Source organism: Lactuca sativa, chromosome 1 (assembly GCF_002870075.4).
Source record: "Lactuca sativa cultivar Salinas chromosome 1, Lsat_Salinas_v11, whole genome shotgun sequence".
Taxonomy (NCBI): Eukaryota; Viridiplantae; Streptophyta; class Magnoliopsida; order Asterales; family Asteraceae; genus Lactuca; species Lactuca sativa.
The window spans coordinates 57,751,429-57,768,993 of NC_056623.2; the positions used below are offsets into that span (position 1 = coordinate 57,751,429).

At 34.7% G+C, this 17,565-nt stretch overlaps 1 protein-coding gene across 1 annotated transcript; it reads right to left on the minus strand.

The window, feature by feature from the left end:
• Window positions 1-5,878: 5,878 nt before the first annotated feature.
• On the minus strand, window positions 5,879-8,947 carry LOC111891288 (probable glycosyltransferase At5g03795). The gene is made up of 5 exons (XM_023887352.3): window positions 8,663-8,947; window positions 7,768-8,295; window positions 7,551-7,681; window positions 7,102-7,453; window positions 5,879-6,673 (listed from the first exon to the last, which is right to left on the minus strand). The coding sequence occupies exons 2-5, from the start codon at window positions 8,260-8,262 to the stop codon at window positions 6,005-6,007; spliced, it is 1,647 nt and encodes a 548-aa protein (XP_023743120.1). The 5' UTR covers window positions 8,263-8,295; window positions 8,663-8,947; the 3' UTR covers window positions 5,879-6,004.
• Between the last annotated feature and the right edge of the window lie 8,618 nt (window positions 8,948-17,565).

Here is a 17,565-nt window from a genome sequence, read left to right on the forward strand (position 1 = left end):
AGACCAATATCCTGACCTTAGGTCGATCTTTGAAAAATAACTTGAACCTTGTAATTGATCGAATAGGTCATCAATCCTTGGCAACGAATATCTATTCTTTATTGTTGCCTTGTTCAGCTCTTCTAATGCATAATTATGAAGTTATAACGAAGAAGTTATGATCTGTCGAAGTTTCGCGACAGAACCGGCACGACGTTGAATGACGTAAAAATATGAATTTAAAATAGAGTGATATCTAGCCTTAGTTATCTAAACAGAAGTTGTAGAGTTTGTTAAACCGAGAGCGTGCATAAAAAGAACGCCCAAATCTGACTTCGTATGAGGAATTTATGATTTTCCGAAGTTTCGACTTAGCGGTATGCAGCCCAAATACTCGATTTGAGATCAAGTGGTTTATAGCCGAAACAATCTAAACGAGAATCGAATATCTCGTCTATAGTAGTCCAACGGTAAAAAGACAGATGAAAACGGACATCGGATGAAGAAGTTATGAATTTCTAATGGAGTTTTCCTACCCCGGCGTACTAAAAATAATATAAAAGTAATATATTTATAATATATAAAAAATAAATTCAAAATTAGCCAATGGAGTCTAAGCGAGAGTTATAGAGCATAATCTCACCTACACGTGCATATAAAGAACGTCGAAAACAGAGCTCGTATGCGAAAGTTATGAATTTCTGAAGTTCGGGGCACAAAATTCAATCCTGTGTCAGAACTCACGACGTGAACACTGTGTTCACGACATGAACTTAGAAAAACGTCACCTGGACTCTGTCAGACCCCACTTGTGATGACGCATGCAGTGACGATCAAGCCTCATGATGTGAGACCTTAAAAGTCACGACGTGAACCCTAGAATCTCATCCTATAAATAGAAATCAAGGGCCAGCCGATTATGATTTCACCGAAGAATACAACTCTTAGAGCCGTAGTGCTGTCCGATCATCTTCTGATCAAGTGAGTGTGTAGTTACCTTCTTCTAATGCATAATTATGAAGTTATAACGAAGAAGTTATGATCTGTCGAAGTTTCGCGACAGAACCGGCACGACGCTGAATGACGTAAAAATATGAATTTAAGATAGAGCAATATCTAGCCTTATTTATCTAAACGGAAGTTGTAGAGTTCGTTAAACCGAGAGCGTGCATAAAAAGAACGCCCAAATCTGACTTCGTATGAGGAAGTTATGATTTTCCGAAGTTTCGACTTAGCGGTATGCAGCCCGAATACTCGATTTGAGATCGAGCGGTTTATAGCCGAAAAAATCTAAACAAGAATCCAAGATCTCATCGATAGTAGTCCAACGGTAAAAAGACAGACGAAAAGGGACATCGGATGAAGAAGTTATGAATTTCTAATGGAGTTTTCTTGTCCCGGCCTACTAAAAATAATATAAAAGTAATATATTTATAATATATTAAAAATAAAGTCAAAATTAGCCAAAGGAGTCTAAACGAGAGTTGTAGAGCATAATCTCACCTACGCGTGAACATTATGTTCATGCTGTGAACTCAGAAAACATCACCTGGACTGTCAGACCCCACTTGTGATGACGCATGCAATGGCGATCAAGCCTCACGACGTGAGACCTTAAAACTCACGATGTGAACCCTGAAATCTCAGCCTATAAATAGAAATCAAGGGCCAGCCGATTATGGTTGCTCCATCTCTTCTCTCCCACTCCTGATACTCTCTAAGCCCTATTTTAACCCCCCCACCCCCCCGAAGCCCCGGTGTTCATCCCGAGACCCGAAGCAAGTCCCGAAGACCGAATATCCTAAGAAGAAAAGAGTTTCCGAGCCGAAGCTCTGCCTGCGAGAAGCCCGGTGTGCGAAGTGATCCCAGTTTCACTGAAGAATACTACTCTTAGAGCCGTAGTGCTGTCCGATCATCTTCTGATCAAGTGAGTGTGTAGTTACTTTCTTCTAATGCATAATTATGAAGTATTTGATATATAATATGTGTTATGTGTATATTTTGTTGATTATATGCGTGAATGTATATTCACTTTCTTCTAACTCATAGATATGATTTATCCTCTATGAAATACGTGTTATGTGTGTGTGCCTCATCTGTTATGTGGAATATGTATTGAATGAACATGCTATACAGGTTTTAAACTATGTATAAAAATATATATTTTTATCTACTAATATGTTGGGTAGAACATGGGTAGATAGTTGATGTGTGATAAACAGATGAGAGGCCTCGATGTTGTTGTTGTTGATCTAGTCATCTAGCAGAGTATGTATGACGACCACCGACTCTTTCTAGACAGTCCTGTGGAACGCTAGCAGGCTCATAACATGTAGGTGTTGTGAAAGATGTGTTCACCGGTGCACTCTATCCCCCTCATGGTTGCCTTTAGGACTTTCATTGTTGAGGAAACCCCTTGCAGTGAAGTCCATCCTGATGAAATTCCTATATTAGGTCCCTTATAATAGATGTTGTTTTAGGGACGTAAAGTGAGGATAACGGGAATGGGTAATCGGGTTATTGTTGGTTGGTGAAATTAAATATAATTATTTATTGTGGGTTGAAAACCCTATATGCTCACCAGGCTCCCAAGCTTAACGCACTCAGTTTTGTTTATATTACAGGTAGTGGCGCGAGAGCATAACTTGGATGACTTATCAAGATGTTTTGATTTTAGACCTGTTGTTATATGTAACTGTTGTAAGGTCTATCTTGTGTTGTTTATGCTTTTGATCTGTTTATCGAAACATGATATCCCGAATATTGTTATATAATAAAAATGCATCTCTTGATGAAATGCTTTGATAAATTCTATTTTATCATGTTTTGTTTTGGGAACAAATTCCGCAACTCTTTTAATCAAAGGATTACTCTGAAATTATTTTAAAAGTATAAATTAAACCGGTCTTTTCTGGCCGTGATTTGGGGATGTCACAACTAAGGTGGTCCTCTAGACGACGGAGCTCATCCAACAAATCAAGCAGAGATTGCAGACAACTCATAGCTGACATAAGAGTTATGCTGATAGACGATGATCTGAGTTATACTTCCAAGTCGGAGATATGGTTTTGTTGAAGGTATTTCTTTGCAAGGGTGTTATACACTTCAAGAAGACGGGCAAGTTGGGTCCCCAATTTATTTGACCGTTCCAAGTAGTGGGCAGGGTAGGCAAAGTGGCCTACCAATTGGATCTGCTTGAGGAGCTTAGTAAGATTCATAACAACTTCCATGTTTCTTAGCTTCAGAAGTGTGTCATTGACGAATCAGTGGTTGTTCCTTTGGACGACATTCAGGTCGATGAGCGTCTGAATGAAGTGGAGAGTCTGGTTGCTATTCTGGATAGGAAGATGAAGGCATTGCGCAACAAGGTGGTACCTTTGGTCAAGGGTCAGTGGCAACATAGGAAGCATTCCGAGCGGACTTGGGAACTCGAGTCAGAGGTGCGTGAGCATTATCTAGATCTATTTGCAGCTGGGTATTTCGAGAACGAAATCTAATTCAAGTGGGGGAGAGTTGTAACACCCGGTCCTTACAGTTAAAACTCTTTACTTAATTAAAAAATATTAAGTTTTGGGGAAGCATAATCCTATGTAGGGAGTAGGGTACTCACCTACGCAACATGTAGGAGGGAATCTAGATGCAAGGTTTTAATGATCTACGCAGGGCGTAGATCAAGTTACGCAACGCATAGCTACCCAGGACCAAAACCCTATCTTGGGGGGTTTGAGCCCTAATTAAAGGCTCTAACTATCTTGAGGCCCTTCCATCATCAGCCTCAATACTCCCAAACGGCTCCTTTGAAACCCTAATCCCCTTTTTGAGAGTTTTGAGCCTTGATTGTGTTTTTGTGTTTACTTATGAAGGAAGAACTCCATTTGGAAGCACTTAAGAAGCTCCAAGCTTTGTGGATCTGGAACTTGCATCACTTAGTCAATCTCTAATAGATATTAATCCCTTACCTTAATGATGTTTATGATTAGATATAGTTCTTTTGGGATTTTTGTGCTTTTTCCCCTTACCCTGGCCTTTGTGAGTATAAGCTACTCCGAGTCGTATAAATGTCATTTTCAGCCGTTTTTGGGGTTGCTAAGCCATAAAAATGAGAGTTTGGTCACTCTCATCCATCCATGCATGTGCTTTTGGGAAATAGAAGTATTTTTGGACTTAGTTTATGATTTTGTGCCCTTGGTATGCATGTAAATGCATAAAGTCTGGGACTTTATCCATTAAGATGTTTATAAGATATATATCTAGAAGTTGGAAGAGTAATTGGACTGAATTTAGGGATTAATAATTAAATTAGGACATTAGGGGTTTACGTAGGGCATAAATCCCTTTATGCGGGGCATAGCTCTGTTTTCCCCCGTTTTTGTTGCCTTGAGCTCTACGTAGGGCATAGAGTTGCTATGTTGGGTATAGATTTGGTAAATGTAGACTTTTTACTTTTTGACGTTGATCGTTGACTTTGAGCAAATTTGACATTAGGTCAAATGGCGCATTTTGAGATATAGATTGAGACTTGGTCCCTGTTTGTTGTATGGGTGACATGTAGAGCAGGTATTTGGATCTGTATGATTACTTATACTTGTCGGTTATTGTTTATATGTTACATATGTCGACATACTGTGGTTGGGTTGAGGCGGTACTAATTTGTGCTTTAGGTCAATAACCCCGGGACAATCCAGTCGAGAGACTATAGGTCAAGGGTAATACAATCGGGAGACTATGGCCCGAGGGGTAATCCAATTTTATGTTGTGAGCCCGGATAGCATGTATTGTTTATGTTACTCGCTAAGTTTTGGTTTACAATGGTTGATTTCATGATTTCAGGTACATCAGATAATCAGGGCAAAGCGAAGACATGATCGTACACATCCTCTTGTTGATATATGTTTTGAGAGGTTTTTGATACTCTGATTTTATGATGTTTTGGAAACAATATTTTGTGTGACTTATGGTTTATGAAAATTGTTTTTGAAAAATGAAAAATTTTATCATGATTTTTGGGATCTTAAATTCTATGTGTTTGAAGTTTAATTATCAATTGTTTCTATATTTATCAATTAGAGAGATTTTTCATGTCAGGTATTCCTTTTTACCTAAATGCATGAATGAATGTGATGTATTATAATTAGGGGAGATGATTTCTCATAGAAGTTTGCATGTATATGGAGTATAAACAATAAAGTCAGGTAATGAGTTTCCATTTGGAATGAGATGTGATTTATCTTCATATGATGTATACTGAGTTTTCCCATTTTGGAATGAAATGGGATTTAACCAAATTATATATATATATATATATATATATATATATATATATATATATATATATATATATATATATATATATATATATATATATATATATATATATATATATGTTATTTGTGGTAGAACACCAAACAAGATAGTAAATCACCTGCAAGTTGTCACACCTATAAATTCAAAAAATTTACAATCCCTTGGTTTGTTAAAATGTCCACTAATAAATCAACTACAAAATCATTCGAATTGAATGAAGACAGTGCCAAGAAATTGGAAATAGCCTTAACCCATTCCCAGCACATTTAGCTACAGTAGAAATTGCACCTTTCTTGACAGATTATACTCTTAATACCTCTCGATATTTTGAAGGAAGGTAAATATGAAAAAGAAAGTGACAAGGAACGGTCTCGAATGCTGCAAGGACGCATGCTATGCTTGAAGAGGGTAAAAGAAAAGATGAAATGGATGGAAAATATGAAGAAGAAAAAAAATGAAAATTGCATGTCTACGACGTGTTTGTAAAACACATTTTGATTACAAAAATAGTTTTAACTCTTAAAATTATTTTAATATGGAGTTTACAAGAAAACCTTTTACTCATGAAGGGCACTATCACATTTACCAATTCGCATGCAAAAACAATGTAAACTTGATTTATTCTTTACAAAGTACATCAAGAAAATCGTAAAAACATTAGTACAAGTTAATCTATGTATCAATGGAAGATGACATATATATCAACAAACAACCTAGTAATTCACATTGAGTTTACTCTAAGAACTCTATTATACCATATTGAATGTAATATCATATGAAAGATGTCATACCTAACAGGCTTCACATGCCAAAGAAAATGTTGTTGTACCTGTTTTACCCTCTGATACATTTGTAAATACCTCTTATTGGTGATGGAAAGAAGAATAATTTTCAGATTCGGGATATCTTTCTCTTGAATGAAAATTGCAAATGATTCCCAATCCAAAAACTCGAAAAAAGGTGGCACGAAATTGTCAGATATAATCACGGGAACACACTCATAGAAAATAGCCTCCACAACTCTAGGACTATTGACTTCAGAACCTTTGGCACATATACAAAACCTGCTACTCTTCATATAATCAACATAGTTTTTGTCATCTTTGACTTTGGGAAGCTTTCTGAAGATTTTCATGTCAGGATCTTTGTTTTCCCAATGTTGTAATAGAATTGGACGAAGGGACCCGTGCATTTTTCCAGCAAAGAATGCAAAAACTGAGCGTTTGGAAGGGGGTTTACCTCCAAGTTGATGTAATGGATTTTGAGGATCACGGACATTTGTTTCAGGGAGAGAAACGTCTTTTCCCAATTCGAATCCTGCTTTTTCAATGTCTGTGTTGCAGATGGCTCTAATGCAAGTAGCCATGATTTGGCTTGTTTCCTCTGGGCCCTTGAAAATTTAAGTAAAGTAGAAACTAGAAAGTCAAACCACAAAGTTGAGAGATTTTGTGCATCCAAATCAGTCATCGTAACTAAACAATTGGCAAATTCGTAAATTCAAATCAAAAGTTTGCAAAAATAAATGTTGCAGCTTTTTTTTTTTGGCCATTGTGCTTGGTTATCAAAAACATCGTTATTCGAAAATATTCGGAAAGTGGCCTCAAAGATCCCCAACAACCCACCCAATGAAAAATATAGAAAAATAAGAACACAAGAATACAGGTGGAAAACTCCAAAACCGTATAAAAATACACATTTCTACACTCTAAAACAAGATTTGACTAACACATTTCTACACTCTAAAACAAGAGAAGAAATAAAGAAACAATCAAATACCTAAACTGTATTTGATTGAGCGTAAGAATATATATGACTTACCCAGTCATGACACGCAGCAAAAAAATGGTCGGCCCCACCGGTTCTATTCCAGAAAGTGTATCGCCGTGAGATCATGTCAAGGTAGTTTTTCAAGAAAGGTACAACACTTTGACGATCATAAGAGTAGGGAGATATAGTTGCTTTCAACATTTTTGAGCTATAAGGAATGTAGAACAAATGGGCTTCTTTTGATTTCCTTGTAACAAATCTTTTGCTTTTTTTCATTTGCATCATAAACCATCCCTCCGATGCATATATTCCCTTCATAACTGCCTCTGGGTTGTTGAATATTGGCTTCTCTCCCTCCTTGTAAATATAAACCTTTAGAGTCTTTTCCATTAATTCATAGCTCCTGTATATCGTAACATAGAAATTGAAATAAACCAAGGATCAAGAATGAAAACAAATCCAAGTTTTAAATCTTATGACTAAATTGAAGGTGTCCTCACCTCCTAAAAATGGAAACATTACGGAACACCGAAGGATAAAGGTCATGATCTTCTTCATTCAACTGAGCATTCTCAATTTGCACTTTTGCTTCAAGTAATTCTTGATCAGCTCTTGAAGACCAACGTGGTTTCTATATAATTATACTTATAAACATAATCAGAATTGTGTTAAAACAACCAAAATCAACATACCGAGTTTAGAATTCATCATATATACCATGGAATGAGAAGATTCACGATTGTGGACTAAAATATCATGCATCTCAGAAATCACCACAACTTTCCTCTTTTGCTTCTTTCGAGGGACTTCAATCACAGAGGAAACATTGGCTAAGTGGACACTTAAACTAGTAGCATTTCTGTTCAAATCTATAGAATCATCCAATTCCTTTTTTGTTTCTGATCTATTATGCTTTATGATGTCAATCATGTCATCATCATGTCCCTTGTATGTATTCATAATACCCTTCACAAGAACATCAGAAGCCCCTGTCATGTTCATGTCCCCTGATATTTGGAGAAGAAGAGACGAATTCTCATGTGGGTAGCTTCGAGTGTTAGTTATGTGAATCTTGGTAGCAGAAAATAAAGATGATATAACATCACCATATGGAAATTCAAAATACTGAAACATTATAACAACAGCAAACACCACTCCCCCAAAGCATGCTAATCTCTGAATTCCCAGTATATGCTGATATCCATTACTCATATCTATTATAAGCACACAAATATCTTACTAATCCTGCAATATTGCCAAGAAATTTAATAAGATGTCTTTTAATAACTAGTCAAATTTAGCCACAAAAGCATTGAAGAATAGCTAAATAACTGGAATTAACTGCTCGAAAACAAACAATCTATTAAGTATTAACTAATTACTAATCAAATTCCCAGTCTTCCTCTGTTCCATTTGAATCTCAATCATTTTAATTGACACTACTCTGAGCATAAATTGCTTACCCCTATGAACTTTGTAACTAATTACTATAAAAAAAAACATATCAATTTTGCATCTAGTGCAATATCAAAACGAAGCAGAGGCAGTTACAAATTATGAACCCTAGATTATGTAATAAACCAGAATACAAGAGCAGAAACATAAATAGCACCTTAAATGGCGAAGCTTCCTCAATCACGAGTACAGAAACAGAAAAAATGGAGATGATATTGTAGAAGAATGAGTGAGATAGTTTTTTTTTCTGATATTCGGTGTACCAAGTTTAATAATTGTGCGAAAAGATCGGAGCTTGGTTTCTTTAATTAATCTCGTTTGGTCAAAGCAGTCGGGAATAGCGAGGGATATGATATAATAATGGACATGCTGACGTTCAAAGGGTGTGACGCAGGGAAGCCATCGTTACAGCTTGAAAGCTTGCTAGTTGCTCGTTATCATACGTAAAAACAAAAATGGAAAGTGGTTTTCTCTTCTTCAAATATTATTATTATTATTATTATTATTATTATTATTATTATTATTATTATTATTATTTAAAATGGAATTTGAATTTTGAAGCTTAGTTTAATTTTTTAATCAAAGCTAGGCCTCATAAAATATTAAGATATTAATAAAAAGTGATTTTTAAATTCTAATGATTTCTATGAATGTCTCTTTCAATGTATGATCTTTTAAGGGATAATGACTTAGAAGATCATTGAAGTTTTAAATTTATTCAAAAAACATATTTCAAGTATTACATGTTCAAAAAACACCATCAAACTGTTCAAAAAATACCAACGAAATACATATTATGCTAAAAAAACACCATCTTTATGGTTTGGAGTAACTTACATGTTTAGTTCCTAACTTTTTTTTCTTAACTCGGACAGTCCCTAGCGTTTATATTTATTTTTACTTCGGACCATGATCGAGTTAAAAGACTAATATACCCTTATTAGTTTCATTTAATATTTATTTTTATTACTTGTTAATTATTTATACAATTGATATATTTATAATAAATAATAACATAAATTGTATAAATAATTAATAAATAATAAAAATAATGTTAAATGAAAGTAATAAAGGTACATTACTCCTTTAACTCGATCAGGGTCCGAAGTCGAAACAAATTTAAACTAAAGGGACCGTCTGATTTAAGAAAGAAAAAGTTAGAGACTAAATATGTAAGTTACCCCAAACCATAAAGATGATATTTTTTGAACAGAACATGTACTCCGTTGGTGTTTTTTGAACATATGTCTTAGTTTGATGGTGTTTTTTGAACATGTGATACTTGAATGGTTTTTTTCAAACGAATTTGAAACTTCGATAGTCTCTTAAGTCATTTTCCTATCTTTTAATTAGATATACTGTTGATTTAATTTTTTTTTTCAATTTTCTTGAATGATATAAAACTAAAGAGAAATTAAAGATCATCCTACCTTTTGTTCTTATTTTTCTTCCTACCTATTTAAAATAGTGACAAGTGTATAAATTCAAAATCTCAATTAAATTTAAATTAAATTTAATGACACTTGTCATCATCTAAAATATGTAGGAAGATATTAAAAACAAAAAGAGAAAACTATTTAATTTCTCAAAACTAAAACCAATTGAATTCTTTAACATTCGATATTGAAATAACCAAGGAAACAGCTGGCCACCGGCTGTCCAAAAAACTGTCAAATTTACAATTAATCATTTTAATTCAGTAAGTACAAGTTAACCGTTTAAAAAAGAAAAAAGTACCTCTTCAAAAGTTTTGATATTTAAATTACACTTGCTATAATTAGTTTCAAGACAAAATAGACAATAGGTCCTTACTGTTTACAAAAAGTCACACATTAGGTCCCTATCTTTCTTCTATGATGATAGTCGTGTTTTTTTTTCGTGGTTGTGTGTTTTTTTTTGTGTGATTGGTCCAATACCATTTTTATGACGCCGAGACTTCCTTGATTAGGGGTCACATACACAAAAGAAGATGAGGCAGAATCACCGACCTTCCGCTTCTCATGTCTAGGCATAACGACACACCACACCGACGGAGCAACACCAAACACAAAATCAAAAAGAACAAAGCATAATATTCACAAAGACGATTATTATTCACATACACCAATATCAAAAAACATCGACAAAACATTAGACATTTAGAAAACCCTAAATAACAAACATAGAACAACATTAAAAAGCAAAAAGAAGAAAAACACAAAACAAGAAGCAAAAACTTGGAGAGAATCGAAGAACGAAAGACAATGAAAGTGAAAGAAGCAGGAGAGATTAATAAGCACATTCGTACCAGAACAAAACACATGTTCATAAAAGTATAATCTAGAAACGACGAATTAAAATAGAAGCCCATGAGCAGCTGGAAAAGAGGGAACAGACGATCAACGGTAACCGTCTGAGCCCATACTATTTGTGTAAGCCTCTTCCCTTTTAATGTGTGTATGTGTATATATATATATATATATATATATATATATATATATATATATATATATATATATATATATATATATATATATATATATATATATATATATATATATATATATATATATATATATATATATATATATATATATATTAGTTTATAACCCGTGGGCACTACGGTTACAAAATTAGTTAAATTTGCATAGTAAAAATTCAAAATTATTAATCAATTATTTTAAATAAATTATTACTTAAGAGATATTTTTTTAGTTATATAAAATTATAATCGTTGATTTAAATAAATACGCGACCTTATAATCTGTATTAATTTTATTTTAAATTTTGTTCTTATGTTATTTAATTTAATGTAATTAGAATGGAAAATTTAAATTTTGAAATTTGAAATGGGTAATCAATAAATTGATATGTGACATGACGTTAATTAGAAGATCTAATAAGGTGACACACACACACACACACACACACACACACATATATATATATATATATATATATATATATATATATATATAAAGGATCGGGTGAGGACTCGTGAAGTCACCTTTAAAAAATTGAAAAAAAAATACAAATCATAAAATCGAGCATAGATCTATGTCCGGGACAAAAGAAATTGGAAAAAAATTAGATCATTAAAAATGAATCATAGATTATAATGATGCAAAATAATAAATAGACAAAATTGCAAGTTTGGTCCCTGTGGTATGTCAAAAATTGGATGTTTGGTCCAAAAAGTTTTGGGGTTGTACTGGTGGTCCAAAAGCTTTGATTTGTTGTGGAATTGGTCCAAAGGCTTAACAGCCGTCTACCCCCTCCGTCTGTGTGAGGGTATTTTTGTCAATTCACGCTCATTCCTTTGATATCTTATTAAATTAAACCTCATCATCCTAATTAATTGATACCTGCCGCCAAATCCTCTGTGCATTTCGTCGATCGACTCTCCTGTCACTTTCATCTTCATTCGTTACCCAGAAGCCCTAACCTCCAAGTTGAGTTTTTTATTGTGATCGGTGTTATTTCAGTGTATGAACATACCAATGTGGAATATAAGGCTCTTAGACAAACCGTTCAACGCAAAGGTGGCTTATGGTAAGGATTTTGTAATTTCTCTGTACATTACATGTTTTGTATGTGAAATCATGCTTCTGAACTTATTTTTGTTGTTGGTTTGAAGATGGCAACCCAACATTATTTACCATCAAGCTATACCATGGAGGTGAGTTCACCAAGTTTCCTGATGTTCAATACATTGACGGAAGTGTGAACTATGTTGACATGGTGGATATAGACACGTTTTCAGTTCATGAGTTGGATGCTATCATGAAAGGGTTCAGGTACGGTGTTCCTCCTGTGATTTACTATCACTTCCTTGTGCCTGGTGGAGACTTCCACTTTGGTCTTAAACCCTTAGGCAATGATGATGATTTACGAACTTTTGCCCAATATGTGTGTGATCACAAAATCATGAGGGTATATACTGAACATGGTGAGACAAAGTTACTTACCTACTTTATGAATCCTAAACCTGTTAAGAAGGTAACTATTGTACAAATGGATGAAATAGATGAAAATGATGACAATGAAAACCACACAGCTGAGGTACAAGAATTTCCAAGCCCACCTAGATCATCCCCTGTTGAGGTTGAGGTACAACCGTTACATGTCGAGGTTCATGATAGACAAAAAGAGCTTATTGCCAATGACTTTATGGAGGCAGCTACAGAATTTGATATTGGTTTGTATCAAAAGATGTTACAATCAAATGCAGATGTTCATGAACATGTACAAGTAGAAGTGGAAGAACATGTTCAAGATGAAGTAGAAGAACATGCACAAGTAGAAGTAGAAAAAAATGTACAATATGAAGTGGAACTGGATCATGGACATGAGGCTGCCATGGAAGACAACTTGGATAATTACATGGATAATTACATAGACAACAACATGGATGATTACATGGAGACTGAAATGGAGCATGACAATGGGAGCAAATCTGATGGAGAAGATGGGAGCATATCTGATAGGGGAGAGGGTAGTCACTGTGATGAGGAAAATGACAGTGAGGATAGTGAGGATAGTGATTGGGTGGATGAGGAGAATATCATTCCTGAAGTTGAAGTGGATATGAGGGATTTCCACATGAGCATTGACACTGAAGCAGAGTTTTTTGAGAAAAGACTAAGGAATAGCATGGAGAAAGATAGAAATCAGGAGCATGAAGATATGGAGTTGGATGTTATTGACAATGATGAATGGGATTCAACAGATGATGATTCTGAGATGGGCAAGAAGAGAAGACAAGTTATTAAAGAATTAGGTAAGGAAAAAAGGTGTTCTTTAGGAGAAGTTCATAAACCAACATTTCGTATAGGACAAAAATATAAAAGTAAAAAAGAGTTGAAAGACAAAATTGCCCATCATGCCTTGGAAACCAGGAAGAATCTTTTTATTAAGAAAAATGATAAACTTAGGTTGCGGGCCACATGCAAAGGAAAAGTAGTATTCAATGAGGGGCAAGTGGATGGACCTACCACTGGGAAGAAAAGTAAAGGCAAAAGTAAAAAGACAAAGACAAGTACTGAACTGTCTTGTCAGTGGGTTTTACAAGCATCTAGGAAAAGTGAGGAAGAAAGTTGGTGTGTGAAAACCTACCAACCTGAGCATTCATGTCTCAATACAAGAAAGGTAAGAACGGCCACAGCAAACTTCATCTCTAAACAGATTATGGATCTAGTGGAATCTAACCCAACTGTGCCAATCAAAGCTGTACAAGAACTACTTCAGAAAAGATATCAGGTGAGCTTCTCCAAAGACAAGGTATTTAGGGCTATAGCAGATGCCAAAAAACATGTGATGGGAGACTACACAAAACAATATGATGTGCTGAGAGATTACATATTAGAGTTGCAGTCCACAAATCCTAACACAACTGTGAAACTGGAACTGGTTCCAGAACCAAATCTTGTAAATGCAACTTCAAGATGTTTTCAGAGAATTTATATTTGCTTGGGTGGAATGAAAAAGGGGTTCAAAGCATGCTTAAGGGATTTTATTGGTTTAGATGGGGCCTTCATGAAAGGAGCTTACCCAGGGCAGATCTTGACTGCAGTTGGCTTAGATTCTAACAATGGTATATACCCATTGGCATACGCCATTGTTGAGTCTGAGAGCACACAAAGTTGGAAATGGTTTCTAGAGTACCTGGGAGATGATTTGGACCTGTCACAACTTTCAAACTTCACTTTCATAAGTGATAGACAAAAGGTAATAGATTTCCTTGATGTATTTTAGTTTTCTTATTACACTTGTATTATACTAACCACAGTTTAATGACTTTGTAGGGCTTAATTCCAGCCATTGCACAGTTGTTCCCGGTTGCTGAACACAGATTCTGTCTTAGACATATCTATGAAAACATGAGGAAGAGATGGAGAACTACTGAGTACAAAGAAAAGTTATGGAACTGTGCCAAAGCCACAACAGTACAAGAATTCAATCGTTTGATGAAAGAGTTTAGTGAATATGACATAGAAGCTTATGAATGGTTGAAGAAGATCCCACCACAACATTGGGCTAGAAGCCATTTCACAGGTAGACAACTCTCAATTCAGTGCTAAGTTACACAAATTTGTTGTATGCTGTTCTAAATTACAATTATCTTGCAGGTAGACCAATCACAGACATGCTTTTAAATAACCTATGTGAAGTGTTTAACAGTAAACTGATAGAAGGTAGGGATAAACCAATAATCACATGCTTAGAGTACATTCGGGAGTACATGATGAAGAGGATTTGCAATGTGATAAAGGTTCAACAGAAGTGTGCAGGTCCATTGACTCCAACAGCAACAAAGATCATGGAAACAAACACAACAAATGCTTCTAACTACATAGCCAGGTGGAATTCCTCAGACAAGTATGAAGTACAAGGACCATGGCAAGATCAACATGTTGTTGACATGGGCCAAAGGGTATGCAGCTGTAGGAAATGGGAATTAACAGGAATTCCTTGTAGGCATGTGATTGCAGTCTTATTTGATAAAGCTGACAATGGTGAGGATGTGGGTGAACTTTACACTTATGTACACAAGGTGCATTGGCTTGAAACCTGGAAAGAGGCTTATTCCTACAAGGTAGAACCAATCAAAGGTCGTATCATGTGGCCTGTTAGTGATTGTCCAATAAAGATCAGCCCTCCTCCACATCGTGATCAGCCTGGTAGGCCCAAGAAGAAGAGGCAAAGATCCATGGAGGAAAAATCTCAAAGTCAGAGCCAAACTCAAAGTCAAAGTCAAACAATTGGTGCTAGTGGTATAGATGGTCATGGTCCAGGGGGCAGTGGAAAACTCACAAGGAAGTTCATTACTGTCACTTGTAGCAAGTGTAAAAACAAGGGACATAATGCAAGAACATGTAAGGGGCAATGAGGAAATTGATGTGTTGTCTTGTTGGATTAAGATGATGTAATGTGTTACTTTTGGGAACCATTGTGTTGTTCTTTTGGGTGTCTGTTTAATGGTTTTGATTTTTTTGGACAACTTTACCCTCCGTTTAGAATGATGTTTTTTTTGGTCATGTAACAAGAATTTGGTATGTGCAAACAATGGTTATTAACTTTGGATGTTCTTTTGTTTATGCATCATTGTCCTTTACTTTTTAGCATCTTTATGTTACTATTAGGTTATGTTAAGCATTAACACTTTGTCCCATCACTGCTATGTCTAGTAGAACCAAAATATTTGGATGTTTGAAACAAATAACTTCATTACCCACTAACCATAACAATGCATTCACTTGCATGTCCAAAAGAGTACATTCACAAACATAGCAATTTTCCCAAATCTACCACAAAATAAACCACTAAAACATGGAAGAACTACTTCATCAGAAAAAAAACAAACCCAAAAAAAACCCAGCTACATATCAGGTATAACTTTAGTTTTGATTTTTCTTCCTTTATTTTTCCAATATCATACTTGAACATTTGATTTTCTTCCTTCAATTTTCCAACTTCAGTCTTTAGCTTGTTGATTGATCTCAGCAACCCAGGTATTATTGATTTTGATCGTTCACACATTTGAGGGTCGATCCATCCCACAAACCCACATGTCGAATCCTAGCAAAATATAAGAAGGAATTGAGGGATCAGTGAAAAATCTTCATAACCAACCACATGAATACTAACCTCTTTAGGGCATCCCCAAAAACGTCGACCAGGGTTCTTATCAGTCCAAGCCGTTCGCACTATCGCCATTTGACCACAAAAACACCTCACCATTGTTGATTTTGAGTTTGGAAGACACGATTTTGATTTTAGCAAGAGGAGATATCAATTTAGGGAAAAGATGAAACACATGTTCGATCTATTAATAAGGAGAGTAGACGTTAGGGGGGTTTAATTTAATAAGATATCAAAGGAATGAGCGTGAATTGACAAAAATACCCTCACACAGACGGAGGGGGTAGACGGCTGTTAAGCCTTTGGACCAATTCCACAACAAATCAAAGCTTTTGGACCACCAGTACAACCCCAAAACTTTTTGGACCAAACATCCAATTTTTGACATACCACAGGGACCAAACTTGCAATTTTGTCTAATAAATAAAAAATTTTTTGAGCATCATGGATGAATTTTAATGATGCAAAAAAAAATCCAATTTTTTTCCGGACATATATCTATGTTCGATTTTATGATTTGTATTTTTTTCAATTTTTTTAAGGTGTCCTCACGAGTCCTCTCGTTAAAATGAGTCATCACAGAAATCATATATATATATATATATATATATATATATATATATATATATATATATATATATAACTCCCCAAATTTCAACCCCAAAATTTTCAATTAAAAACTTTAAGTTTATTCAATTCACAACTACAGGATCTTAAACATTTATCAGAGTATCATAAAATGTTATCATTTGCACAAGTCCCCCATTGATGTGATACAATCGAGCCGTGACCCACCTTTAATATAACAAAACCTAAAACATATAAACCACAAATTGTAAGCACAAAGGTTAGTGAGTTTCTCAAAATACCACACACAACATAACACAAATAAAAATTATGAGTTATCAACAACCATGCTTACAATTTGTGGTTTATATGTTTTAGGTTTTTGAGGAACTCACTAACCTTTGTGGTTACAATTTGTTGATAACTCATAGTTGTTTATTTGTGTTATGTTGTGTGTGATATTTGGAGGAACTCACTAACCTTTGTACTTACAATTTGTGGTTTATATGTTTTAAGTTTTCTTGTATTAAAGGAGGGTCACAGCTCGATTGTATCCCATCAATGGGGGACTTGTGCAGATGATAACATTTTATGATACTCTGATAAATGTTTTAAGATCTTGTAGTCGTGAATTTAATAAACTTAAAGTTTTTAATTGAAATTTTTGGGCTGAAATTTGGGGCGTTATATATATATATATATATATATATATATATATATATATATATATATATATATATATATATATATATATATATATATATATATATATATATATCTATATATATATGACATCCCCAATTTCACGGCCAGAAAAGACCGACTTGTTTATGCTTTGTTTTATAAAATCAGAGTAATCTTTTGATTAAAAGA

Bases quoted from the DNA above. Each gene is read 5' to 3' on its own strand.
- LOC111891288 (XM_023887352.3), bottom strand. From the start codon at position 8,262: ATGAGTAATGGATATCAGCATATACTGGGAATTCAGAGATTAGCATGC. The intron at 7,682-7,767 runs GTATATATGATG...ATAATTATATAG, and splicing joins GTGAATCTTCTCATTCCATG to AAACCACGTTGGTCTTCAAG. The intron at 6,674-7,101 runs GTAAGTCATATA...TAAATTTTCAAG, and splicing joins TTGCTGCGTGTCATGACTGG to GGCCCAGAGGAAACAAGCCA.